This window comes from Ursus arctos, unplaced genomic scaffold, assembly GCF_023065955.2.
Source record: "Ursus arctos isolate Adak ecotype North America unplaced genomic scaffold, UrsArc2.0 scaffold_25, whole genome shotgun sequence".
Taxonomy (NCBI): domain Eukaryota; kingdom Metazoa; phylum Chordata; class Mammalia; order Carnivora; family Ursidae; genus Ursus; species Ursus arctos.
In genome coordinates this window covers 26964049-26990436 of record NW_026622930.1, presented here as the reverse complement: position 1 = coordinate 26990436, position 26388 = coordinate 26964049, and the positions used below count along the sequence as shown (strand labels likewise).

The 26388-nt window shown below is 38.5% G+C and overlaps 1 protein-coding gene across 3 annotated transcripts in view; it reads left to right on the top strand.

The window, feature by feature from the left end:
* Positions 1-2916: 2916 nt before the first annotated feature.
* The window catches only part of PTGR2 (prostaglandin reductase 2), a 29202-nt gene continuing 5730 nt past the window's right edge, over positions 2917-26388 (top strand). The window contains exons 1-10 of one of the 3 annotated variants that reach the window (XM_044391343.3): positions 3265-3356; positions 3739-3905; positions 7877-7960; positions 9429-9547; positions 17347-17538; positions 20213-20383; positions 21374-21583; positions 22497-22618; positions 23663-23750; positions 25277-25316. In XM_044391343.3, coding sequence (XP_044247278.1) covers positions 7924-7960; positions 9429-9547; positions 17347-17538; positions 20213-20383; positions 21374-21583; positions 22497-22618; positions 23663-23750; positions 25277-25316 — 979 coding nt within the window. In that variant the 5' untranslated portion in view covers positions 3265-3356; positions 3739-3905; positions 7877-7923. Of the gene's footprint in view, positions 3189-3250; positions 3357-3738; positions 3906-7876; positions 7961-9428; positions 9548-17346; positions 17539-20212; positions 20384-21373; positions 21584-22496; positions 22619-23662; positions 23751-25276; positions 25317-26388 lie in introns of those variants that run through there. The other 2 variants (XM_026519535.4, XM_026519536.4) reach the window with 2 other exon arrangements.

Sequence of the window (26388 nt, the reverse complement as noted above, 5' to 3'; positions counted from 1 at the left end):
TACATGAAAAGAAGGACAGAGGTGAACAACTGATGGCAATACATTTTTTAAAAGATTTATTTATTTTATAGAGAGAGAACAGGAGAGAAAACTGGAGCAGGGAGAGGAGCAAAGGGAGAGGGAGAGAAATCCCCAAGAGGATTCCCCACTGAGCATGGAGGCCAACATGGGCTCGATCCCAGGATCCTGAGATACTGACCCCAGCCAAAATCAAGAGCACGCTGCCCAGCTGACTGAGCCACCCAGGTGCCCTGAATTTAACAAAGACTTTAAAGCAGCTATTATAAATATGTGCAAAGAACTAAAGAAAACCATGTTTAAAGAATTAAAGGAAAGCACACAACAGTGTATCAACAAAAAGAGATTCTCAATAAGGATATAGAAAAATTTTAAAACAAAACCAAATGGAAATTCTGGAACTGAAGAGTACAATAACTGAAAAAATCACTAGAGGGCTCAACAGCAGATTTGAGGTGGCAGGAATGAACTGGAAGATAGATCAATAGAAATGACCCAATCTGGGGGCACCAGGCTGGCTCAGTCGGGGTTAAGTGTCCAACTTGGTTTTGGCTCAGGTCATGATCTCAGGGTGGTGAGATCGAGCCCTGTGTCAGGCTTGGTGCTTTGTGTGGAGTCTGCTTGAGATTCTCTCTCTCCCTCTCCCTCTGCCCGCCCCCCAAATCTAAGAAAAAAAGAAATGACCCAATCTGAATACAGAGAGAAAGAAAATCAAAGAAAAATGAACAGAACTTCAGAGATCTGTGAGATATTAGCATACTAACATACATGCAATGGTAGTTTCAGGAGAGGAAAGAGAGAAAGGGGCAGAAAAGAATATATGAAGAAACAATGGCTGAAAACTTCCTAAATTTGATGAAAAACATTAATCCATACATCCAAGAAGTTCACTAAGGAAATATTATGAATAATTTTACGCCGGTAGCTTCTTTCCAACCTATGGTGACTGGTATTGACACTATAAAGCAAGATGGTTCTTTCTTGGAATAAAAGCCTTTATACTCATTGGTTGAATCTGGTTTAAGAAAAATTCAAACAAAATTATTTTCTTCTTCAACAAAGAAGATATTAGGTACACATAGAGAGCATGGACTAAAACCGAACATATTGACTTTTAATCTTAATGTGATTATTTTTGTGTTGATAATGTTTTCCTTTTTTAAAGATTTTTGAAAAAGATTTTGAGAAAGAGTGAGCTAGAGAGAGAGAGAGAGCACGAGCAGGGGGGAATGTCAGAGAAAGAGGGAGAAGCGGACTCCCCACTGAGCAAGGAGCGGAACGCGGGACTTGCTTTATTGGGCTCTCTGCTCAGCAAAGAGTCTGCTTCTCCCTCTCCCTCTGCCTGCTGCTCCCCTGCTTGTGCTCTCTCTCTCTCTGTGTCAAATAAATGAAATCTTAAAAAAAATTTAAGAGATAAAACTACCAGAAGCTCCAACCTGTTGAATGATTTTTACCCCTTTGCTCACTACCCCAGTCATCATTCAGTTACTAAATACCATGATTTATGCTGAGCTATTAGCTCTGACATGAATACAATATAAATAGCAATTCCTTCACCTGCCTAATTCAGGATGGTCTCTCTTAGGGTTTATTAAAGTCCCTGGGGATCCAAGCTGTTTTAGGAATAAGCCTTGCTCAACCCAGTTCAACACAAAGGGTAATTAATAATTAATGAAATTGAGAAATCAGTCCACACCGTAGCGGGGAGGCGGGGGTACAAGGGCACCTGGCTCTGGGGATCCCAAACAGGCCAGGTTTGGCCACTTGCCGCTAATGAAATACAAAGGCAGAGAGACAAATGGTGAAACGAGAAAGGCATTTTATTTCAGTGAGGCTAACACTGGGAAAACAGTGGACTAGTGTCTCAAAGACTGCCTCCAAAGTGCTGAAAATACTTCCAGGTTTATATAAGGAAAGTGTGGGGCAGAGGTCATGGGTATGTGCAGGTGGGCAGTAGAGGTCACATCAATCATTGTCTTGGGGTCTGTCACTGGGGTCTTGCTGGCTCGGGGCAGTCCTTATTGCCCGAGGGGATGCTTTGCCCGCAGGATCTTTTGCCTGAGTTAAGAGATAGACTTGAAAGAATTTAATCATTTAGCAAGTTTGAGGTCAAAAAGGAGCAGTGGAATTCCTCTTTCAACATTGGGTAATCCATCTTTGAGGAAGCTGGGATTCTTAGTGAAAGAAAAGACAGCCCTTTTGTAAGGGAAAGGGTCCTAGCCCCGCGATTTGGAGAGGCAATTTTAACCCCAGCATTGCCCCTAACCAGCGGAAAAGCGGGTGATCCAACCACATCGGCTTTCCTAGTCTCAGTTTCCCTGTTTATAAAACCAGGGATAGGCTTAATGGCCCCTGTCTGAGGCTCAGAGAAGTCCACACAACAAATTAAATTCCTTCAAGGGCTGCTGGACCTGAACTCAGTGGTCAAGGCTAAACGAAGGATTGCTCTTTGGGTCCAGGCAGTACACCGCGGCCAGACGGTCAGCTTATTAACACAGTTTGCCCAGGGGCGCCTGAGTAGCTCAGTTAAGCCACCCACTCTTGACTTGGGCTCAGCTCATGATTCTCAGGGTGCTGAGATCAAACTGGGCCTAGGCTCCTTGCCTGCTTAAGACCGTCTCTCTCCTTCTGCCTCTCCCCCGCCCACAACAACAAAAAACCCATAACACACTACCCAGACAAATGAGGATCTTTCATAACCCCACACCTTCCGCACCTCTCTCAGAAATGTGGGAACCCCGGAATCCTGCCTAAACTGTGAAAGCCCGCCCCGCACGGGAGGGGGCGGCGGCGAGGAGCAGAGGTCTAGCAGTGCGCCTGCGTACTGGGTTCGGAGGGCAGCGGTCGCTCGGCGGGCCCCTCGCGAGCGCCGCACACCACGCGAGATTTCCTCCCCAGCGGCGGGGCGGTGACTGCCGGGAGTCGGGAGGTCCCACAGCTGCTGTCCCGGGAGCCACTGCTCGGTCGCGCCTTCCGGTTGTGGGAGGATCTAGGAGCCAGGGTGACCTCCACTTTTTTTCCCCCCGGAGCTGCGGCCACGCTGGCGTTATTGCCTAGGTCACTAGGCTAGGGAATGCTCGAGAAGAAACAGAAGCAGATTTTTTTTTTTTTCTTAATTTTTGAACTGTTGGGAGTAAGCAACCTCGAGTTTGGACGTAATTGTGTTTAAGGTGCGTCTGGGACGTTTATATAACACATTTATTGAGCATGTGTCATATGACAGTCAGAGAGTGAACATAAATCATTGACACAAATCCCTGCCCTCTCGGCGCTTACAGTCGGTCGGGGAAGCCAGCTTGAAATTTGTGCTGTAGACGAAGATTTTTATTCATTTTCACGTGAGTGGTTGGTAGTGGGAGCCAGAGAGGAAGGTGAAGTCAGTGGGGAAGGGGAAGAGCCGGGCAGGAATCCCCACATATTAGACTTGGGCAGAAGGAGGAAACCAGAACACTGGAGATGGAGCGACCAGCCAGCCGCAAAGAGTGGAGGCAATCCCAGAGATGTCTACCTTTTATAACAAGGTCGTGGTCAGCAGAGCCATTTATGGCAGGATAATTGAACGAGATCAGGTTAGGGAAGTGTTTCTTTAAAAAGGTACTAGGAAGCTCATGTTACGGGAATGGGTTGTGTTGTGTTTGAGTGTGGGTTCCAGTGTTGGTCATTACCAGTTATGCAAACATGGGCAAGTTATTCGACCTGTTTCTCCCTTTCCTCGTCTAGACTATGGGGATAAATGACAATACCATCCTCAGAGTTGTTGGGTGGAGAGGTTAAGCGAAACAATGATTATAAAAACTTTAGCCCAGGCCCTGGCACTTAGTAACATTGGGAAGACTGGCTGAGAGAAGAGCCTTTTCTAAGATCCCACGTGACTAGAACTCGGCCAGGTATTCTGTCTACTTAATTGAATGCCCTTTTCCGAATACTACTAGGCTACAAGGTAGACACTCAACACACTCTTTATGACCAGCATGGGTGAATTTTTCTTTTCTTTCTTTTTCTTTCTTTTCTTTCAAGATTTTATTTGACAGAGAGTATAAGCAGGGGGAGAGGGAGAAGCAGACTCCCTGCTGAGCAGGGAGCCTGATGTAGGGTGAGAGTAAATTTTTCGGTTGATCATTGATCTGGTGTTATTTTGAGATATTACTTAACATAATTGGAAACCCACTTAATATCATACCAGACAAACATGGTATGCTTAATGTCAGTCAGTAAAGAGTTGAGTGTCTTCCCCACTCCTCTACTAAGGGTGAATGTAACACCACCATCACCTCTCCTTTCAGATCTAGAACTAAGTGTGTCATATTTTAAGATTTTAATTTTGTTCTTTATGTTTTAAATGTTTGTTGTGCTATCAAGGGATATTGTGCAATTATCCTATCTTAGTTAATTTTAGTATTTGACAGTTGAAAACTTTCTAATACAGAGGGAGAGAAATTTGATAGTGTACTTTTTATCCTAAAAAACAGTATTTGGGCAAATCTACAGTGTGCATATTTTAAAGAAAGCATACATTGAAAGTAATCAGAGAAGAAGGCAAATATGAAACTTCATTTGGGAAGACTCCTTTGATTGAAAATTATGGTGCTGTTAATAACCACTTCAGGGCAGTTCTCTTTGGATCCAGCATCAGATGGGAATATTTTGTTTTTTAATTCTTCCATAATTTACACGTACGGTGATTCAATAGAAAATTTCCTTTTAAAAATATGTTTAGCCCCACAAGACATTTTGGACTTCTTGATGTGATGAAAGAGGATGCACACAGCACCATCTTTAAAGATCCTTACCTAAAAAACTGAACCTGCATCTAATCAAATCTCTAGATGTAACTACTAGTTGGGGATTGCGGGGGCGGGGGGGGGGGGTTATGTGGATGGGGAAGATATAAGAATGAGACATAAAATGACATAAAAGAATGTCATTTATGAGAATAAATGACACTATGAGGAAGCAGTCAAAGGACATTCCATAGACAAAGGAATTAAGCAACAAATGTTTCTTCAACAATGGCATGAAATAAAAAAGGTGAGGAGACTCAAAATTAGTATGTGGACCTTGAATCCTGATTCTACTGAACCAACTGTAAAAAGACATGTTTGAGAGTTGCTCGAGGGGAGGGGGGTGGGGGGATGGGGTAACTGGATAATAGATGTTAAGTAGAGCTCGTGATGTAATGAGCACTGGGTGTTATATAAGACTGATGAATCACTGACCTCTACCTCTGAAACCAATAATACATTATATGTTAATTAATTAAATTTAAATTTTAAAAGGGGGAAATAAACTAAAAAAAATAAATTGTCTACAATTGGCAAAAAAAAAAAAAAGGACATGTTTGAGATGATCAGGGAATTTGAATATGTACTAAGTATTAGATAATGTTAAGGAATTACCTATATTATCAATTCTGTCAGGTTAATAGTATAGTGTTTGTGTTTAAAATAATCTGTTACCAGAGATGCAAACTGAGGGATTTTTGGCAATAGGATAATGTTTGGGATTTGTTTTCAGGGGAAACAGGGAAATGCAGTCTTTTAGCAGGGAACATTGTACACGAAAGAGAGAATGGGTATTGAGGGCCGCTAGCCATTAATGTCACAACCAGTGAGGTTACAAATACATACATTATAAAAAGTAAGAAAGCAATATTCTTCCTTCTGTCTTACTGAATGTTGCTAACATCATTTAGTTAATTGGGAGTAGAATTCCCTTCCTCTAGGAAAGAGTACCTGTAGGACAGTTGGACATTATTATACGGCTATATATGTAAAAACCCTGTTTGGGGGAGATTGTGGGACAATAGTGCAAAGAGTGAGGCATGTGAGATCTGGGATGAGAAGATTTATATTCCAGTTCTTTTTTTTTTTAAAGATTTTATTTATTTATTTAACAGAGATAGAGACAGCCAGCGAGAGAGGGAACACAAGCAGGGGGAGTGGGGGAGGAAGAAGCAGGCTCATAACAGAGGAGCCTGATGTGGGACTCGATCCCGTAACGCCGGGTCACGCCCTGAGCCGAAGGCAGACGCTTAACCGTTGTGCCACCCAGGAGCCCCTATATTCCAGTTCTAAATCCTCTGCTTACCTGCTGTATGATCGTGGGTACTAAGTGTATCTCCACTTCCCCTGTAAAATGAGAATAGTCATATATTTACCTACATAACTTTGTTTTAAAGAAAGGTAATGGAATCTATGTGAAAGTTCTGTATAGATTATCTCCGTATAAATATTATGGTAAGCAAGATTTGGCAAATACCCTGTGATGATTATTTAACATTTTTTGGAGTATATGTGAATATCAGGTTTATATAGGATACTCAAGTACTTTATAGGATACAGAGAAAAATGAAGAAATTGAAATATCCTGCAAATTTAGAAACTAGATTAGGAGTAGAGTCTTGCATAAACAAAATTGCCCGGTGATACAAGGCAATGGATTATTAGATATCAGATGGATTTACAGATGGTTGTCAAATGTCTAAGTGTGCTGCTATATAAAATCTTTTACAATATAAAATGTAAAATTAGAGATGATGTTAAGAACTAAATATGTTGCAATTGTTAAAAAAATAAGTGGTTGATACAGTTGTTTGCCTTTGGGCTTCTCAATGTTATGGACTAAAGATGATAAAATATCTAAGCAGAGAAGACAGAAGTGCTAAGTAAGTATATTAAATTTAAGAAAGATAATGTTTGCTTAGTATTTTAGAAGTCAAACAACTTAAACATACAGGATGGAATTTTTATGTAGTAGTTAAGAGATTGGCTCTGGAGGGTCCGGCAGCCTGGGTTTGAATTTTAGCTCTACCACCTTAGGAGAGTGCTTAAACCCTTTAAGGCTCAGCTTCCTCCTCTGTAAAATGGGGATAATAATACCACTTAATAGGATTTTTAGGAGATTAAAAGAATATGTATATTTGGGGTGCCTGTGACTCTCGATCTCAGGGTTGTAAGGTCGAGCCCCACTTTGGGTGTGGAGATTACTTAAAATCTTTGAAAATAGAATATACACATTAAAGATTAAATGAATATATGTGTGTGTGTATGTAGATTTCATAGCACTCACAGTAGTGCTTGTCACGTAGTAGCACTTACTAAGGTCAGGGCCCTTTCTCCCAAGTCAGATAGTGCCAGACTGGAACTTCATTTTGCTTCTTTCATTAGCTCAAATTGAAAACCCAGAATAAACTGATCCTTTACTTTCTTATTTTGCCATTCTGTATTACAGAATTTTCTATAAGGTGAGGATTTCAAAATGCTTTCAATGTTTTACTTTTTTAAATTTTTTTTTTTTTTTTTTTTTAGTAATTTTTACACCTTCAAGCAACATGGGACTTGAACTCAAAACCCTGAGGTCAAGAGTCACATGCTCTTCCAAATGAGACGGCCACGCACCTCTGATATTTTACTTCTATTATAAACAAAAGTGTTAGTTTCCATTTTGATAAATGAATAAAATAATTTTTGAAAATTTGGTTACATCTCAACCAGCTAGTGTTTTTATTTTGCTACTAGATTAACTGTTTAACTCTGGAGGAATATATCATGTTTTCTTTTAATCAAGCCACAATGGGAGGCTTAATCATGATGGTATAAAGATGAATGTACTTGAATTATGAGGCCAAAAGCATTTTTCTCCTAGTCTTTTGAACTTGTTCCTATTAGCCAAAAATTCTGATTAGATTTAGTCTTTCTTTACATATTTGCTTTAGGAGGCAAACCCTGACAGTAGACTGTATCTTTTCTGGATCCTAAATATGATTTTTCCTCTCCTTGTTCAGAAACACAAATGTGCTCTTTAAAAAAATTTTTGAATATTTTAAAACCTTGTGATTTTAAAACTTTTCTGTTTGTAGGAGTTATTTTATACAGAAATCTTTTGAGACCCCTGTGCAGCAAGGTGATGATTGTACAAAGAGTGGTATTGAATTCCCGACCTGGTATGTATTTGTCTGTGATGAATGAACAGCTGTGGTCTTTGATAATTATTATTGTTATTTTTTAAGATTTATTTATTGGGGGGGGGAGCAGGGGGAGGGGCAGAAGGAGAGGGAGAGAGAGAATCTCAAGCAGACTCCCTGCTGAGCGTGGAGCCCAAGGCTGGGTCAGTCCCATGTCTCTGAGATCATGACCTGAGCTGAAATCAACAGTGGGACACTGAACTGACTGAGCCACCCAGGCACCCCAGTCTTTGATAATTATTAATGAAAATGAAGGAACAAAAAGTAATCGTCAATGTGGTAAATTAAGTTAGGAAGATACTCACCCTGGTAGAGATATTAGAAGAAACTCTTTAAGCAATGTAATATTCACTTTTTTAAGTGATTACTTATCAAGGCTATTTGTTGAAGAAAGAAAGGTATTTTGAAATTATTATATTTAAAAGGTTATATTACAAATATATATGGCTTTTGTTTTTTTCTTTGTAGTATGTATTGTCAATTCTTAAAATTGGCCTTTCTGTTTTATGTGAAAAGCACTGACCTATGTCTGTGCTGACATCTAACCTGAATCATAGAAACTTAGATGTGGAAATAACCTGGGAGGTTTGGGCACACGCTGCTTTGGTTTTACTGTTTACTTATTTACTTAGTGTGTGGCTTGGGGAAATCACTTACCTTGTCTGTTTTTTCTTTTTTTTACCCCCACTTACCTTTTCTGACTTCAGTTTTAGTAAAGTGAGCTATTAGATAAAAATGTTTACATTCTGTTCCCACCTTAGACACCTGATGATTTAATCAATAGGAAGTTTGCTTATGTTAAACATAACTGAGTAAGAATAGACTTTTAGTGATGGCATTTTCTGCTTACAAATTTTTCTTTCCATACTTCAAATTTTCTAATTTTCAAGACTATATATTTATTTTAAAGTAGGCTCCACATCCAGTGTGGGACTCGAACCTACAATCTTGAGATCAAGAGTTGTAGCTCCACCAACTGAGCCAGCCAGGTGCCCCAAGACTTTACTTTTTTTTTAAAAAATTGCATTAATTTAAGTTTCCATTTCTTCTTAAAATGAGGAAGGAAAGTTTGCTTAACTATTTATTTTGGCTGATGTGTTTCTGCTGCCTTGTAAATTTTGAATTTTCATAATTTAAACTGGCTGTGAGTTTTCACTTTTTGAAATCCTATAATTTTAAAACAGATGAAGTGTTTTATCTGTAATCAGCTTTAAAATTTTTTTTGAAGCTCTTAGCGATATTCCACAGGAACTTCTTGGGGAAAATCAAGAGCAATTGAAACTATTTGAAGAATTTACACTGTGTAACAGAGAAATTACAAAATAATGTAGATTTATTCATGTCTGTATTAAAAGGGAGTTATCTGTATCATAGAGTTAACCTTCTGAAGAATAATAATTACATAGGAAAGTAACTTTTTTTTTTTATATTTTCCTTAATATTTTAGGAAAAAATGGTAATCCAGTGGCAGAAAATTTCCGAGTAGAAGAAGTAAATTTATCAGATAATATCAATGAAGGACAAGTACAAGTGAGAACTCTTTATCTTTCTGTGGATCCTTACATGGTAAGAATGAGGATTTTGTGACTTGGTGAAAATTAATTTTATTTTCGTATTTTTCATGTGGCATCTCAATTCTATTGTGCAATCCTTACGATTAATAAATATTTGAGCAATTATATCTTGATACCTGGGAATTACAGATTGCCTTTGTTTTTATTCACTAGCGTTATTAAGGAATGTTGTAGAAGAATGTTTTCATAATAGTAGTACATGTGGTTAATCAGGTTCTTTCAAATTAGGATCGGAAATTCTCTCAACAAGGCAGGCTGTGTATAAGACCTTTATTCTAGCTGGTCTCTCTTTTTTTTTGAAGACTTATTTATGTATTTTAGAGCGGTGGGCAGGGGCAGAGGGAGAGGCAGAGAGAAACTCAAGCAGACTGTGCCCTGAACCCGACATGGGGCTCAGTCTCATGACCCTGAGATCATGATCTGAGCCAGAACCAAGAGTCAGACGCTTCACCAACTGCACCACCCAGGCACCCTTCTAGTTGGTCTCTTTTTGAAGGAACAGGCTCACTTTTAGAAGGAGATTTATTGAAAGATACTGTTAGAGCTGCAGATGAGAAGCGCTCAGGCACACAGACTTAGACTCTATACAGAGATAGTTTTTGCTTCTCCTTTTCCTATACAAATGCTTTCATTTCATTTTCTTGCCGGATTAGAACCCCCAGTACAGTGTTATATAGAAGTGGTGAGAGTGGACATTTTTATCTTGTTCCTAGATCTTAGGTAGAAAGCATTCAGTCTTTTGGGGCGCCTGGGTGGCACAGCGGTTGGGCGTCTGCCTTCGGCTCAGGGCGTGATCCCAGCATTATGGGATCGAGCCCCACGTCAGGCTCCTCCGCTATGAGCCTGCTTCTTCCTCTCCCACTCCCCCTGCTTGTGTTCCCTCTCTCGCTGGCTGTCTCTATCTCTGTCAAATAAATAAATAAAAATCTTTAAAAAAAAAAAAAAGAAAGCATTCAGTCTTTCATCATTAAGTATGAAGTGGGATTTGGTAGATGCCCTTTATCAGGTTGAGGAGATTTCCTCCTATTCCTGATTTGTTGAACATTTTTATCATAAAGAGATGTTGTTGTTGTTGTTTTTTAATTGTGATAAGATATATATAACAAAATATGCCGTTTTAACAATTTTCAAGTGTATAATTCAGTGGCATTAAGAACATTCACAGTGTTACACAGCCATTACCACTTTCCATTTCCAGAAATTTTTCATCATCCAAAACAGAAATTCTGTGCCAATAAAGTCCTCCTACTGCCTCCCATCAGAAGCAGTTTTAGATTTTGTCATGTGCATTTTCTAAAATGCTTCTATTAAGATGATCATGTGGTTTTTGCCTCTTAATCTGTTGATATCGTTTATTATATTAATTAATTTTTAGATGTTACATCAGTCTTGCATTCTTGGAATAAATGACACTTGTTCCTGGTGTGTAATTCCTTGATATGTTGTTGGATTTATTATTTTTTCTTTAAGATTTTATGTATTTTTTTGAGAGAGAGGCTACAGAGATAGCGAGAGAGAGTACAGGCAGGGAGAAGAGGAAGAAGCAGGCCCCCCCACTGAGCAGGGAGCCCAACGTGGGGCTTGATCCCAGGAACCCTGGGTTCATGACCTGAGCCGAAGGCAGATGCTCAACCGACTGAGCCACCCAGGCACCCCTAGCATTTATTTTTTTTAAAAGATTTATTTATTTATTTATTTATTTGAGAGAGAGAAAGAGAGAGAATGTGTGTGTGCATGCACAAATAGAAGGAGGAGCAGAGGGAGAGGGATAAGCAGACTGCATGCTGAGTGTGGAACCTGATGCAGGGCTCAATGCTGGTGACTGAGATGCCCTGATATGATGTTGGATTAGTTTGCTACTATTTTGTTGAGGAGTTTTGCATCCATAAGGCTATGAAACTATATTCGTGGTGTGTTTTCTTGTGATGTGTTTGCCTGACTTTGGTATCAGGGTACTATGGGCCTCAGAATGGGCTGGGAAATGTTCCCACCTGTCCTATTTTTGGAAGAGTTTGTGAAGAATTGGTATTCTTGAGAAGATTGGTAGAATTCACCAATGAAGCTATCTGGCCTGGGCTTTTCTTTTTGGAGAATTTTAAAATTCCTAGTTCAATATCTTCATTTGTCTTAGGTCTACTAGGATTTTCTGTTTGTTCTTGAGTCAGCTTCAGTAGTTTGTGTCTAAGTTGTATAATTTATTGGCATACAGTTCTTAGTATTTCCTTATAATCCTTTTTTATCTCTGAAAGATAGGTAGTAATACCCTTTCTTCCATTCCCGATTTTAGTAATTTAAGTCTTGTCTATTTTTTTCTTGGTCAGGTTAGCTGAAACTGTCAATTTTGTTAATTTTTCAAAGGACCAACTTTTGGTTTTGTTGATTTTCTGTATTGTTTTCCTGCTGTCTGTTTCATTAATTTCTGTTCTTTGTACTAGTTTTATAGCTTCCTGTATTTATGTAAAATAAAAAGTTCAGAGAAAATCAGAATAGCTTATTCAATAAACTGTAAGATCAGTTGACTACATACTTTTAGGGAAAAATTACATTTTTAGCTCAACCCTTCACTAGAATAAATTCCAAGAGATAATAAAAAATTAAAGAAAAAATGAAACTATAAAAAACTTTAGGGGATGTCTGGGTGGCTCAGTTGTTAAGCATCTGACTCTTGATTTCAGTTCAGGTCGTGATCTTGGGTCATGCATTGGCTCTGCTTAAGATCCCCCCCCCCCCCCCCCGCCACCTCCTCCCGCCCCCGCACATCTTGAACTCTCTAAAAAATACATGCATATGTCTGGGTAAACAACTGAATGATGTTGGGGAATGAAAGACTTTGTAAGAATGACAGCAGACCCAGCTAATATGAAAAAACATGATTGATAAATATGACTATTTAAAAAACACTGTATTTTGTAAAACAATAAAATAGCATGTACAAAATCAAAAGATAAATGGCAAACTTAGAAGAATTTGCAGTATAAAGAAGAAAAAAGATGATAATGACTGACATGCAGAAAGCTCCTATACATTAATCTGTGAAAAGTAGAAGGTTGGCCAAAGAAACAAGTAGGCAATTCATAATCTCTTTCTGTGTTACTGTTTCTGTACTGTCTGCTTGCCTCCTCCTTTTGGCTTTTAAAGTACCCTTGTAAGGGATAAGGAAAATCTTGCCTTACCTCTTCTCAGGCTTCATTTACAGTGGCTGCCCAATGGCAGTGCCATGTTCTGCCAGGAGAGTTGTAGCTTTGGGAAGGCTCCTCTTCCCTCTGATCCAGGAGTGCAGTTCAGCCTCTTCCAGTGACACCAGTCACACTTGATTATGTTAACAGTGGAAGGCAATTTGATGACTTCATTCAAAATTCTTCCCCAGGGTAGGAAGAAATTGTTCTTTATGGGCTAGGGAAACGAGGTGGTGATTGGTCTAGAACATTCTAAATAGGCAAATGTTCAAGTTGATACAGAGGGGTAAATTAGGCCACTGATTTCCCACAGACCTAAGGATGCTCCACCTTTCAATGGCAGCTAAGACAAGCTCAGTCAAGCTGTGGGCCTCACTCAGCACTCTAAACTGTGCTAAGCAAATCGCATGAAGAGAATAATGACGACAAATTCAGGAGAAAAATGACAGTGCACTATTTAGTGTTTAGAGTCAATTCTTTTTTTTTTTTTTTTTTTTAAAGATTTTATTTATTTATTTGACAGAGATAGAGACAGCCAGCGAGAGAGGGAACACAAGCAGGGGGAGTGGGAGAGGAAGAAGCAGGCTCATAGCGGAGGAGCCTGATGTGGGGCTCGATCCCATAACGCCGGGATCACGCCCTGAGCCGAAGGCAGGCGCTTAACCGCTGTGCCACCCAGGCGCCCCTAGAGTCAATTCTTGATGATGACTGGTTTGGATTTCTTAAGACTTCAACACTTCAATGTATAAGACAAAGCTCAGGGCACAAAGTTACACATGCCCTGATGAACAAAATGTAAAGCATATCATTTAAGCCCAGGATAATAGGTACAAAGAAAATTAAAAGAATAAAATTTACCAAAATAAAGCCAAGGTTCAAGGTTAGAAGGGTTTTAAAAATCAAACAGAGCAGTCAAAAAGGAATATTTGAAAACAAGCAGAAGGGATGTGTTTTTCACAGTATTCTTTAAGTTGGAACAAACTTCCTGTTCAGCAGACTTCCCCCTGAGAATCTTATAGTGAGAGAAATTTATGACCCAAAGATTTTAGGAGAGATGATGATAAGATTATGACATAAATTGAATTCATGACCTCCACTTCTAAATACACCCAACCTCAAAACAACAAAAACAGAAAACCTCTTTTTCCTCCAGGGAAGTATATAGCTCCTTCATCCACTCATTTCATGCTACAAAGCGCTGAGTTTTTCTTGAGAATTTTGTCTCTTCGTTCTCTGTATTCGTTCGTCAGTCAATCTCAGGTCCTTACTTCTAAGTACATCTCAATTCAGTGCACTTTTCCATAAACTGCGAGGACATCTACCTAGTCCAAATCACCATTGTTTCTCCCCCAGTGGGGTATCCTTGCGTACACTCTTTGCCCCCTTAGGTGGTCTTCCACACTGCAGCCAGAAAGATATTTTTACAATTTACAATAGCAACTAATCATGTCACCTTTATGTTTAACGGCTTTCCTTTAGTCTTGAGATAAAGAGTAACGTTCTGGACATGGTCTAAGATGCTGCATCGTCTGGTCCCTGTTTGCCTGCCCAGCCTTACCACACCCTACTTTACTTCTTCCCTTTGTACCCTGGCCACATTGGGCCTCTTCTTGTGTAACACACCAGTGGCCCTTTTTGCTCAAGCCTAATATTAGTCGTTTTTTTCCTTTTTTATATTTTTTAATGCTTTCATAGCTTAGGGGTCTTCCTAATCCTGGGGAGACTGCCCCTACCAGCATATTTTTAGAGATAAAAAACATCTTGCCTGGAACATACCAACCACCTCCTTCATTTAACTCTCACATACTAAGCCAATATTTTCCCTGCCCCAAATCACCAAAGGGCCAGGTGCCAGACAACTGGAACCACCCCTATAAGCCAGAGCCCATGGAAATTATTCAAACTGTCTAACCCTAAACTTACTCAAGTTTGCTTACCCTGTCCTGCCCATTTCCTTCCCCTGAAGTCACAGTAAAGACTGGGCCGTGCTTTCCTGTTGCTGCTTTTTCTTCCTGACTCACTCTGGTGCTTCCCCGTATGGCCCTGGGTGGTACTATGTGCTCCTCCTCTTGGGAATTGTAAGTAATAAACTCTTCCTTAAAGACGGTTGTCTCCGTGTCTGTTGTTTTACTGTATCTGACTAAAAATCCCGAGTACAAATTAAAACAAGCCTTCACACATGCTGTCCCTCTGTCTTCTTCCCACCCCTCTCCCATTATCTGGCCAACTCCTGTTATTCCCTCCAAGCCTGCATTAAAAGGATTTGCTTTGGTAAATTACCTTGAACCCTCAGACTAATCCTTTCTCTGTTACATTTTCTCAAAACAAGACCTTGATCTGTAGCATTTATCCCATTTGTAATGAAGAATTATCTGTGTAGTTATTAGGTGTCTGTCTTCCCTAAGAAAGAGTAATCTTATGGAGTCAGAGGTCCTACTTATCACTTTATTTCCATCACTAGCATGGTGTTTATTAAGTATTAATTAAAGGAAGGAGGAAAGAAAATCATTTTGGTTGCTTTTATTAGACACTGTTCTTTTTTTTTTTTTTTTTTAAGATTTTATTTATTTATTTGACACAGAGAGAGACAGCCAGCGAGAGAGGGAACACAAGCAGGGGGAGTGGGAGAGGAAGAAGCAGGCTCCCAGCGGAGGAGCCTGATGTGGGGCTCGATCCTAGAACGCTGGGATCACGCCCTGAGCCGAAGGAAGATGCTTAATGACTGCGCCACCCAGGCGCCCCTATTAGACATTGTTCTTAAAAATATATAATTCATAACTAATTTTATTTATTTATTTATTTATTTATTTTTTCCAAATTTTCCAAATCTATTTCTTAGTTCTTACTCTTACTGTGCTGACAGCTGGCATCATTACTATCTGCCCTTATTAAGCAAGATCATAACTAATTTTATTTATTTATTTATTTATTTATTTTAAAGATTTTATTTATTTATTTGACAGACAGAGAGACAGCCAGTGAGAGAGGGAACACAAGCAGGGGGAGTGGGAGAGGAAGAAGCAGGCTCCCAGCGGAGGAGCCCGATGTGGGGCTCGATCCCAGGACCCTGGGATCACTCCCTGAGCTGAAGGCAGACACTTAATGACTGAGCCACCCAGGCGCCCCAAGATCATAACTAATTTTAATCGCCATGTGTTCACAGTATTTTACATGGTTGTATTTAATGTGTATATACTACTTTGATTTGATATTTAAGTGACTTTATGTACATACTTTCATATGAAAAACCAGTCCAAATATCATTATTTTGGTGGTTATATAATATTCTATTATGTTGACATCAATTACTTATTCCTATTTTCTCTGTTAGCCTTGTTTAAGAGTCTGGTCCTTGGGGGGCACCTGGCTGGCTCAGTCAGTAGAGCATGTGACTTTTGATCTCAGGGTTGTTAGTTCGAGCCCCACAATGGGTGTAGAGATTACTTTAAAAAATAAAAATAATTTACCTTAAAAAAGAAGAGAAGTAGGGTCAGGTCCTTGGTATTCAGTGGCTGTTGCACTTGCTTTCTGAGAATACTTGGGAGGGGCACACTAGCCCAAGTGTAGTTAGTATATTGTCATAGAAGCTTCTGTCTCAATTCCCTGTTTGGGTCTTTTCCCTGTTGAAAACTGTACCACATGGGCCCCCTTAATCAAGTTGCCTTCTGTCTTTTCTATCTCCTGGACCACACTGTGGGCCTCTACATCTTGGCCTTCATGAGTGGGCAAGAGTGAGCCACAGAAAAGAGGGGAGCCTTGACTGCTTCCCAGAGATATCTTTAGCTCTAATCCTGTGGAAAGGCATGTGTCATTGTGACATTTTGTCTTCGTAGAATAAAGAGATCATCCACCTGAGGTTAGGGGGTATGATGTAATGCTTGGTCTAAAATTGTGATGAACAGCTGTGTAAAAATTGTTTCATTTCTTCTTGGGTTATTTCCATTGAGGAAGCAGCACTGCTGGGACAATAGAAATGAATAGTATTAGGGTGTATATGTTGCCAGTTTGTGTTCTATAAAAAATGTACAGTTTTATAATAGCAACATGTAAGTGTAGGTAATTTGCCAGAATCCATTGAAACCATTGACACAGTATTTTGTATTATTTTTGCTAGTGTAATGTAATAGTACTTAAATTTCCTTAATTGTTTAAAAATTTTAACAGCTTTGTTGAAATATAACTCATCTATTATACAGTTTACACATTTAAAGTGTTCAATTCTGGGGCGCCTTGCTGGCTTAGTCAGAAGAGCATGCGACCCTTGATCCCAGGGTCATGAGTTCAAGCCCCAAGATGGGTGTAGAGATTACTAAAAATAAGTAGATAAATAAATAAACTTAAAACAAGGTGTACAAATCAGTGGTTTTTAGTCTGTTCACAAGTTGTGGACCTTTCTAATTGTACTTCTTTGAAACTGATTAGAGAGGGGATACGTTTTTTTTCTGGATAAAAAATAACTGAAAGGAAGATAGAATTTAGGATAAATATAATTTGTTTGACTAAGATTTTATTTAACATTACTGACTCATACCTTTCTTTTAGTCACCAGGTAAATTAAGAAACTGGCGGGTATTATCAGGCAGAATTATCCTAATCAACGTTTTTTCTTTTTTAGCGTTGCAGAATGAATGAAGACACTGGTACTGATTATATAAAAGCTTGGCAGCTGTCTCAAGTGGTTGATGGTGGAGGTATTGGGATTGTAGAAGAAAGCAAACACATAAATTTTAAGAAAGGCGATTTTGTGATTTCCTTTTATTGGCCCTGGCAAACCAAGGTTATTCTAGATGGAAATAGCCTTGAAAAGGTGATGTATAATATACGATATCTGGATCCCCCCCCCCCGTGTAGTTTTTACTTTGTGCATTTGGCATTCAGTTTGTTATCAGGGAGATATAATAAAAGCATACGTTTTCTTTTAGATAGCTTCCAAAATGTGGAAAACCCTTCTTTTCCACTGTTGGCCGTAACTGTATATGACAGTTCTTAGATTATTAGTAGATGGTGGTGTTTTCTGTATTTATTTTTCAAATTTTGCATATATAAAATAAAACCTGAATTGTAAGCATCAAAAGCTATTTTATGCCAAGAACCAGAAGGCCCCCTAGAGTTGTATGCTTTAAAGTTTCCTGAGAAATTGCCATTTGACTTAAGAAATGCATTTGGTTTGTTCTTGAAATTACTTTTTCTGTCAAAGTCCTGAGTTCAGTTTCTGCTATTACTTGAATCATGTGAAATTACCAATATTTGTCTGTTTTGACCTATAATACCTGGCAGCTTCATGTAATTCAACCTAATATATGTCATCAGGGAAGTTACTTTATGCCTCTGACCCTTAGTTTCCCCATGTGCAAGATGAAAATAGTAGTTCTCTCACAAATGAGTGTGGAAGTTAGATGGTATGAGAAATATGACTAAGACTTTCTTAAGGGGCTCCTGGGTGGCTCAGTAGTTAAGCATCTGCTTTCGGCTCAGGGCCTGATCCCAGGGTCCTGGGATCGAGCCCTGCATCGGGCTCTCTGCTCTGCTGGGAGCCTGCTTCTTCCTCTCCCACTCCCCCTTCTTGTGTTCCCTCTCTCACTGGCTGTCTCTCTCTCTGTCAAATAAATAAATAAAATCTTAAAAAAAAAGATTTTCTTAAAAGTTTTATAAAATTTTAGTACTTTTTTAAAAAGATATTTTAATTTTTTAAATTTATTTGAGAGAGGGAGAGCACAAGTGGGGGCGGGGGAGGGGTACAGGGAGAGGGAGAAGGAGAAGCAGACTCCCTGCTGATCAGGGTGTCCCACATGGGCCTCGATCCCAGGACCCTGGGACCATGACCCAAGCCGAAGGCAGATGTTTAACCAACTGAGCCACCCAGGCATCTTTAGTATTTTTTATATTATTACAAATTCTTATAATCAGTTAAAAGTGACTGTTAAGATACAAACGATATGTGGCAGACGTTATACAATAATTTTCAGCTTAATGGTACTAGTAAAATATATTTAACTAGAAATTTCTTAGCAGAAAGTGAAAAAGAAATCTGCCCCAGGTTCTGGTTTTCCCTGTCCTTGTGCTATGGTGGGAAATGGAGCAGGGACAGCTTAAAAAGGCTTTAGGCACAGATATTAGAAATGAAGAAAAGGAATTCAGAAGGGATGGAGAAAGGATATTTGCTAAACACAAACCTATCTTTCAATCTTTTTATATTGGCTTTACAAGTAAATAACTGTTACCTACATGAAATATTTCTGTGTAGACCTTTCTAACTATTGTTGACTTTAACATCTCAATTACCTTTATGTACACACTAGATTTAACTGATAGCCATTTAAGACTGCTGAGTACAAACTGCCATTTTATTTGTTTATGACAGCTAAGTACAAATCAAATTAAGGTAGTGAATCTTAATTACTTTTGGTGGTTTATTAAATTTTTACCGAAATCATTCAATTCCTTAAAAAATTATTATGAAGTTTTTATGGTAGGGAGTCTTTCCATATCATTTCTCTTTATCCAATTCCCCCTAACTTTACAGATAAGAAAACAGACACAGAGAATTTAGAAGTATAACTAATTATTGATAGGGCCTGGTAAACATATAAACGTAAAATGCTAAAAAGTTAAGGGAGCCTCATTTTATTCTGTAATTAAACTAAAAGAAATTGTATCACACTTTCCTTATATTTTTATGGTACATTTTAAGCATCAGTAATGAGAACTGTTGGGGTTTGAGCTGATTTTTATATAGATAAATGTTTACTTTAGAATTGCTCAGAGATTTTAAAACCTTCCAACTCTGCCTATTTTTTCCCCTTAAATATTTCTTCTCTTTTTATATACTTGGGGCATTCACAAGAAAGAACGGTTAGTGTCTTTCATGTGGGAATTCTTTAAAGTTTTTGTTTGTTTGTTTGTTTTACTATAAAGAGAAGTAATATTCATTTCTTTTTTACTTCGTACAAGTAAATTATAGAATTTTAGCAAGACTGAAGAATGGCTCACTGTTCTAGAAACCATATTGGATTGTTTATTAGTCTGCTTGGAATGCCATTACAAAATACCATAGACTGGGTGGCTTAAACGACAGAAATTTATTTTCTCACAGTTCTGGAGGCTAAAAGTCTGAGATCTAGGTGCTGGAAAATTTGATTTGTAGTGAAGCCTCTCTTCCTGGCTTGCAGTTGGCTGCCTTTTTGCTGTGGCCTCACAGGGCATTCAGCCTTTCGTTTGTGCACATGCAGAGAAAGAGCTCTGGTGTCTCTTCCTCTTCTCATCAGGAAACAAGTCCTGTTTAGGGCCCCTTCCTTAGGACCTCATTTAACCTTAATTATCTCCGTAAAGGCCCTGTCTCCAAATATAGTTACATTAAGGAGTAGGTCATCAATGTAAGAATTTGGGGGGGACACAACAGTCCATAAGAGGTTGTCTTTACCTTGTTGACTTAAAACAGGAATTCCTAGTATTATTTTTTAAAGTTATATATTTTATTTTAGGTAGACCCACAACTTGTGGATGGACACATTTCATACTTTCTTGGAGCTATAGGTATGCCTGGTTTGACTTCCTTGATTGGGATACAGGAAAAAGGTCATATAACTGCTGGATCTAATCAGACAATGGTTGTTAGTGGAGCTGCTGGTGCTTGTGGATCCTTGGCCGGGCAGGTAAAATTTCTGAGAATTATTTGATTTTCTAAAAAAGTGGTCATAATCAAATTTCTGGATACATGTATATAATTTAAAATATAAAATGGAACAAATTTATAATAGTATTTTACACATTTTGGGTAGAACTGATGTTATTACATGCTTAGACTCTCTTCATAACAACATGAAAAATGTAGATTTTTGTATCTTGTTCTCTGTTAACCAAAAACAGACATGGTAAATGCTAGAGCATTGTTTTAATCAATATAAGGAAGAAGCTCATAGAGTACCTATCTGGAATTCATGAATTAAAAGGCAAACTCATATTTTTTTTTTTAAAGATTTTATTTATTTATTCGACAGAGAGAGACAGCCAGCGAGAGAGGGAACACAAGCAGGGGGAGTGGGAGAGGAAGAAGCAGGCTCAAAGCGGAAGAGCCTGATGTGGGACTCGATCCCGTAACGCCGGGATCACGCCCTGAGCCGAAGGCAGACGATTAACCGCTGTGCCACCCAGGCGCCCCCAAACTCATATTTTTGAAAAGAATCTTCAAATAAGAGCACTTACTGTGTTCTAGAAATATAGGAAGGATTATGATAGAGTTTTAAAGTAAATTGTTTCATGAATAGTAGCCTTTATAGTGTGAAAACCATTGAAACAAAACATTTTATCATAGTAGTGATTTTAGTTCTTCAGAGGCCTGAAAAATATTGAACTGCAAGATAGTGATGTTTTGAGTCTGACTGTTCCTTTTATGAAATCAGCTTTAAATTGTGTGATTTTAACATTAAAACTAAGTCTAATGTTAGTCTTCATTTTTTTAGGAGTGACATTGTATCTGGTCTCAATTCTCTTGGTTTCAAATTACTTTAAGCCAACAGCTCTGTAATCAAACCTTATTGTGATGAATACTCTCTTATACTTGTAATATCTTGTATGCTTTCCCATTTTTACACATAAATGTGGCGACAGAAAATTGTTTAATTTTTAAAAATTTTCCCCCCTAGATTGGCCATTTGATGGGCTGTTCCAGAGTGGTGGGAATTTGTGGAACACAGGAGAAGTGCCTCTTTCTGACCTCAGAACTAGGCTTTGATGCTGCAGTTAATTATAAAAAGGGGAATGTGGCAGAACAGCTCCGTGAATTATGCCCAGCTGGAGTGGATGTTTACTTCGACAATGTTGGTGGTGACATCAGTGATACAGTGATAAGTCAGGTTGTGTGCCGATTTGTTTGTTATAAATTTGAATACTACGTTTTATTTGATGTGCTATCTTTTTACCTGATACTGAGAAAAAAATTCTATAACATTCTAGGGTTTATTGTGAGAAATAATGTAACATTCAGTATTGTAATTAAATGATACCGGAAGGCTTGCTGACAGCCACTTCCATTTGCTTGCAGATTTGCACGTGAACATCAATTTCAGTTCTTTGCTAGCAATATTATATTTTTTACCTGCAATTTATTTTTATCAAAAATTACTGTTGTAGGGGCACCTGGCTGGCTTGGTTGGTCAGGCATGTAACTCTTGATCTCAGGGCTGTGAGTTCTAGCCCCATGTTGGGTATAGAGATTACGTAAAAATAAAATAAAAAAAAAAAAATTACAGCTGTATTGTTCAAATGGTGAAGTTTTGACCCTAATTCCCTATCAACTAACTCACAGCCATGGCCTCTGACTTTGGTTAGGGAAAGGATTTTCATAGATTATGGGTATTTACATATTTTTATTGACAATGTTATAAAATACAAACATTAGCGATTAACACTATATTGTCCTTTACTATATGTAAAATTATTTGCAGTTGAGGTTAAACTATTTAAGTCCAAGGAAATACTTCATTGCTACTACTAGCAGTAGCAACAACAATGGCGACACCAGTGTAATTCTTTTGCGCGTTACCAAACTCTCATTTACCTCTATGTTCCTTTGGAGGGGACTTGTTTCCTAGCTAATTAAAACTCTTAAATACAAAGAAGGTGTAAATCTTCAAAGCAAAATCAATTAATTGGCACCAGATGATTAAATACAATAATCAAGGAGGCTTTCATTGAAGCAGGCATAAAATCAGTAAACATAGGAAAGGCATATATTTTAGGGTATAATCATCAATTTTCTCTGAACAGATGAATCAGAACAGCCACATCATCCTGTGTGGTCAAATTTCTCAGTATAACAAAGATGTGCCTTATCCTCCTCCACTACCCCCTGCTATAGAAGCAATCCAAAAAGAAAGAAACATCACAAGGTATGGTCTACCCTTTTCCCCTTATTACCAGATTCCTGAGTTTAAAGATCATAGATGTATATGAAATGTATTGTTCTTCATATGTAATTTTTCCTTATTTTTAAAAAAGATTTATTTATGTATTTCAGAGAGTGAGAAAGCACGCTTGTGCATACATGGGTAGGGGGAGGGGTGAGGGAGAAGGGGGAGAGAAGCAGACTCCCTGCTGAGCGTGGAGCACACTTCGAGAATTGATCTCATGACCTGGAGATGATGACCTGAGCCTAATCAGGAGTTGGACACTCAGCCAACTGAGCCACCCAAGTGCCCCTATATTTTTCCTTATTAAATAAAACTTGAAAATATACATTTTAAGCTAGTTCAGTATTTAGGTTTTTGTGAACTAGCACCCTGGCAGAAAACTTTGTAAAAAATGCATCTGCTCTATCAATCTTTTGCAAGTCTTTTTTTTCCCCAAGTGATAGAAACTCAACTCACATTGGTTTGAGTGCAAAGGAAATTTATTGGCTCATGTTTCTGAGAAGTCCGGTATTAGTATTGACTTAGATTTGGCTGGATAAAAGGTTTGCATAGTGGCATCTCTAGTCAGTTTTTCTCTACCTCTGGGCTGTGCTTTCTTTTGGGTTGGTTGTGTCGCAGGCTCTTTTGCAGCACAGCAAGAGGATGACTGTTACCTCTTGTCTTATACCAGGTTAGCAATCCAAGCAAAAAGAGAACAGCTCTCCCCTCTCGGTTTTGTTAAGTCCCAGAGCTGATACTTACTGGCTCAGACTGGCCTGGCTTTGGTCACAGGAGGGTGGGGAAAGGATATTATCCACAAAGTAAAATCACAGTACTAATTACCAAACAGAGTTCTGGATGCTGGCCAGACAAAACAATGGAAGTCTACTATACTTAACTTATAATTACACTTAAAACTGTATCTGACCAGACTCTGTGATTAAGTCCTAATGTTTGAAAGATTAACAGATATTAGAGTTCTGGAATGATTTGGTTTTCACCCTGCATAGTCTCTGATCATTATCCTTTTCTTCCCCACTGCAGAGAAAGATTTATGGTGTTGAACTATAAGGACAGATTTGAGTCTGGCATTTTACAGCTGAGTCAGTGGTTTAAAGAAGGAAATCTAAAGGTAGAACTTGCTTCTGTTCTTTATCTGTATCATTTGTCTGGTACTTAATATATTTTTATGTTATTTGAATTTATGATAGCAAACATTAGCTTCATAATACAAATTCCTACAAATTTGTACTAAATATTGTAAATTAAGTTTACTCCCAGGTGAGTATAACCTCCTGATTGCAAAACTCTTTCCTGTTAGTCTCTTTATCTAAGATTTCATTAACCTTTACTTTTCTTAGACTATATTACAAAATAAATACGTGTTTTTTCCCAAATTTTAATATTAATTACTTCAACAAATATTCATGGAATGCTACTATGTGTTAGAAACTGTGCTTTCTCAAAAATCTTATAAACACCTCCTTGTACCCCTAACCCTCTACCACCATACTTCTTTGGTTCCCTCCCTGATATTCTGATATGTCTTGGTTGCTGACTGAAAATCAAGAGTTATTAACTTGAGGTCTAGAGACCCTGACCTAGGATGTTCTTGAAACTTGCAAATGATAGACAAAGTTATATGTGTGTGTGGTTATGTTCATGTACTTTGTTTTTTGAAAAGAGGTTGTATAGTTTGTGATATTACCAGTTGAAGATCAGACAATGGGAAAAGATTTTTTTTATTTTTATATTTTTAAAAGATTTATCTACCTATTCGAGAGAGAGACAGAGAGAGAGAGAATGTGAGTGGTGGGGAGGGGCAAGGAGAGAGGGAGAGAATCTCAGACTCTCTGCAGAGCCCAGAGACTAGAGCCTGATGCCCACGACCTGATCAAGACCTGAGCTGAAATCAAGAGTCAGATGCTTGACTGACTGAGTCACCCAGGTACCCCAAGAGGATTTAATTTTTAAGAACCATTTCATAGGAAACTTTTCTGTGCTACCTCCATGAAATGAAGAATATCTATTTTTAGACAGAAAATGCTAAATAGTATTGCTGCCCTTTGCAAAAATGAAGAATATTACAGTTGACCCTGAGCACCTCAGGGGTTAAAGGTGCTGACACCCTGCCCCTCCATGCAGTTGAAAATCCCGGTATGTCTTTTGACTACCCCAGAAGCTTTACTGATAACATAAAGGGTTGATTACCACATATTTTGTGTGTTATGTGTAATTTATACTGTATTCTTTTTTTTTAAAAGATTTTATTTATTTATTTGACAGAGATAGCAAGAGAGGGAACACAAGCACAGGGGAGCTGGAGAGGGAGAAGGAGGCTCCCCGCTGAGCAGGGAGCCAGATGCAGGGCTAGATCCCAGGACTCTGGGATCAGGACCTGAGCTGAAGGCAGACGCTTAACAACTGAGCCACCCAGGCGCCCCTATACTGTATTCTTTACAATAAACTAGAGGAAAAAAATGTTATTAAGAAAATCACAAGGAAGGGAAAATACATATATAGTATGTACTGTGTTTATAAAAAAAAAAAATCTGTGTATAAATAGACCTGCACAGTTTAAACCCATGTTGTTCAGGGTCAACTGTAAATAGATACACGGACCTAAAGAATACTATATGTAGCTATTTTGATTTACAGATCAAAGAGACTGTGATGAATGGATTGGAAAACATGGGAGGTAAGATGAATGTAGATTTATTTATTATATGCATGAGCTTGGCACAAATACTCCCTTTTTTCCTTGAATTCTACTTCCCTGGTGTTTTTTTCTTTTTAAATCATTTCTTTCTTTCCTGTAAAACCATCCTGCAGGTTTACTTAAATATCGATATCATCAATTTCCATTAAAGTTCAGCTTAGTGGTATTTAAGAAGTATTGTTTTCACATTTCACATCATAAAATAAGTGTTTCTTTGGTTTTGAAACAAGTTATAAAAAAATATAAGAATCATGAAAGTCATTTATCTTCTAGGTAACTTTCAGGTTGAATGGTTTTATTTATTTATTTATTTATTTATTTGAGAGCAAGCGAGTGAGCAAGCCAGTGAGCATGAGCAGGGGGGAGGAGCAGAGGTAGAGGGAGAAGCAGGCTCCCTGGAGCCCAAATGCAGGGCAATCCCAGGATCCTGAGACCATGACCTGAGCCCAAGACAGACACTTAACTGACTGAGCCACCCAGGAGCCCCCAGGTTGAATGGTTCTAAGGCATCATAAGATTATATTAAACAGATTTTCAATATTTAGGTTGGTTTTTTTTTTAAGATTTTATTTATTTGAGAGAGAGTGCGCATGAGACGTGGGGCAGGATGGGGGGGGAGAGAAAGGGGGAGAGGCAGACTCCCTGGTGAGCGGGGAGCCTGCAGTGGGGCTCAGTCCCAGGACCCTGGGATCATGACTTGAGCTGAAGGCAGAAGCTTAACCAACTGATCCACCCAGGTGCCCCAGATTTCTATTTTTAATAGTTTTTGAAAAGTTGTTTTTGCTGACATTTTATCCTCATACTTATTTATTCTAGTCTTCAGACTCTCTAAACAGTGAATATTGAGGTAGATACAAACATTTCTAGTTTGGGTAAAAGTACATTTTTAAGATATAAATTGGGTTAGTTTATCTTGTAACTTTGTCAGTGTTTCACTTGAGGCTTCTTTTCATGATAATTTCCTTCGGTTTTTAATATTAAAATCATCGCAGAAATTATTCAAATTAACTGTATGTGTTTTCATGTACTGATAAACATGTATGATAGTGAT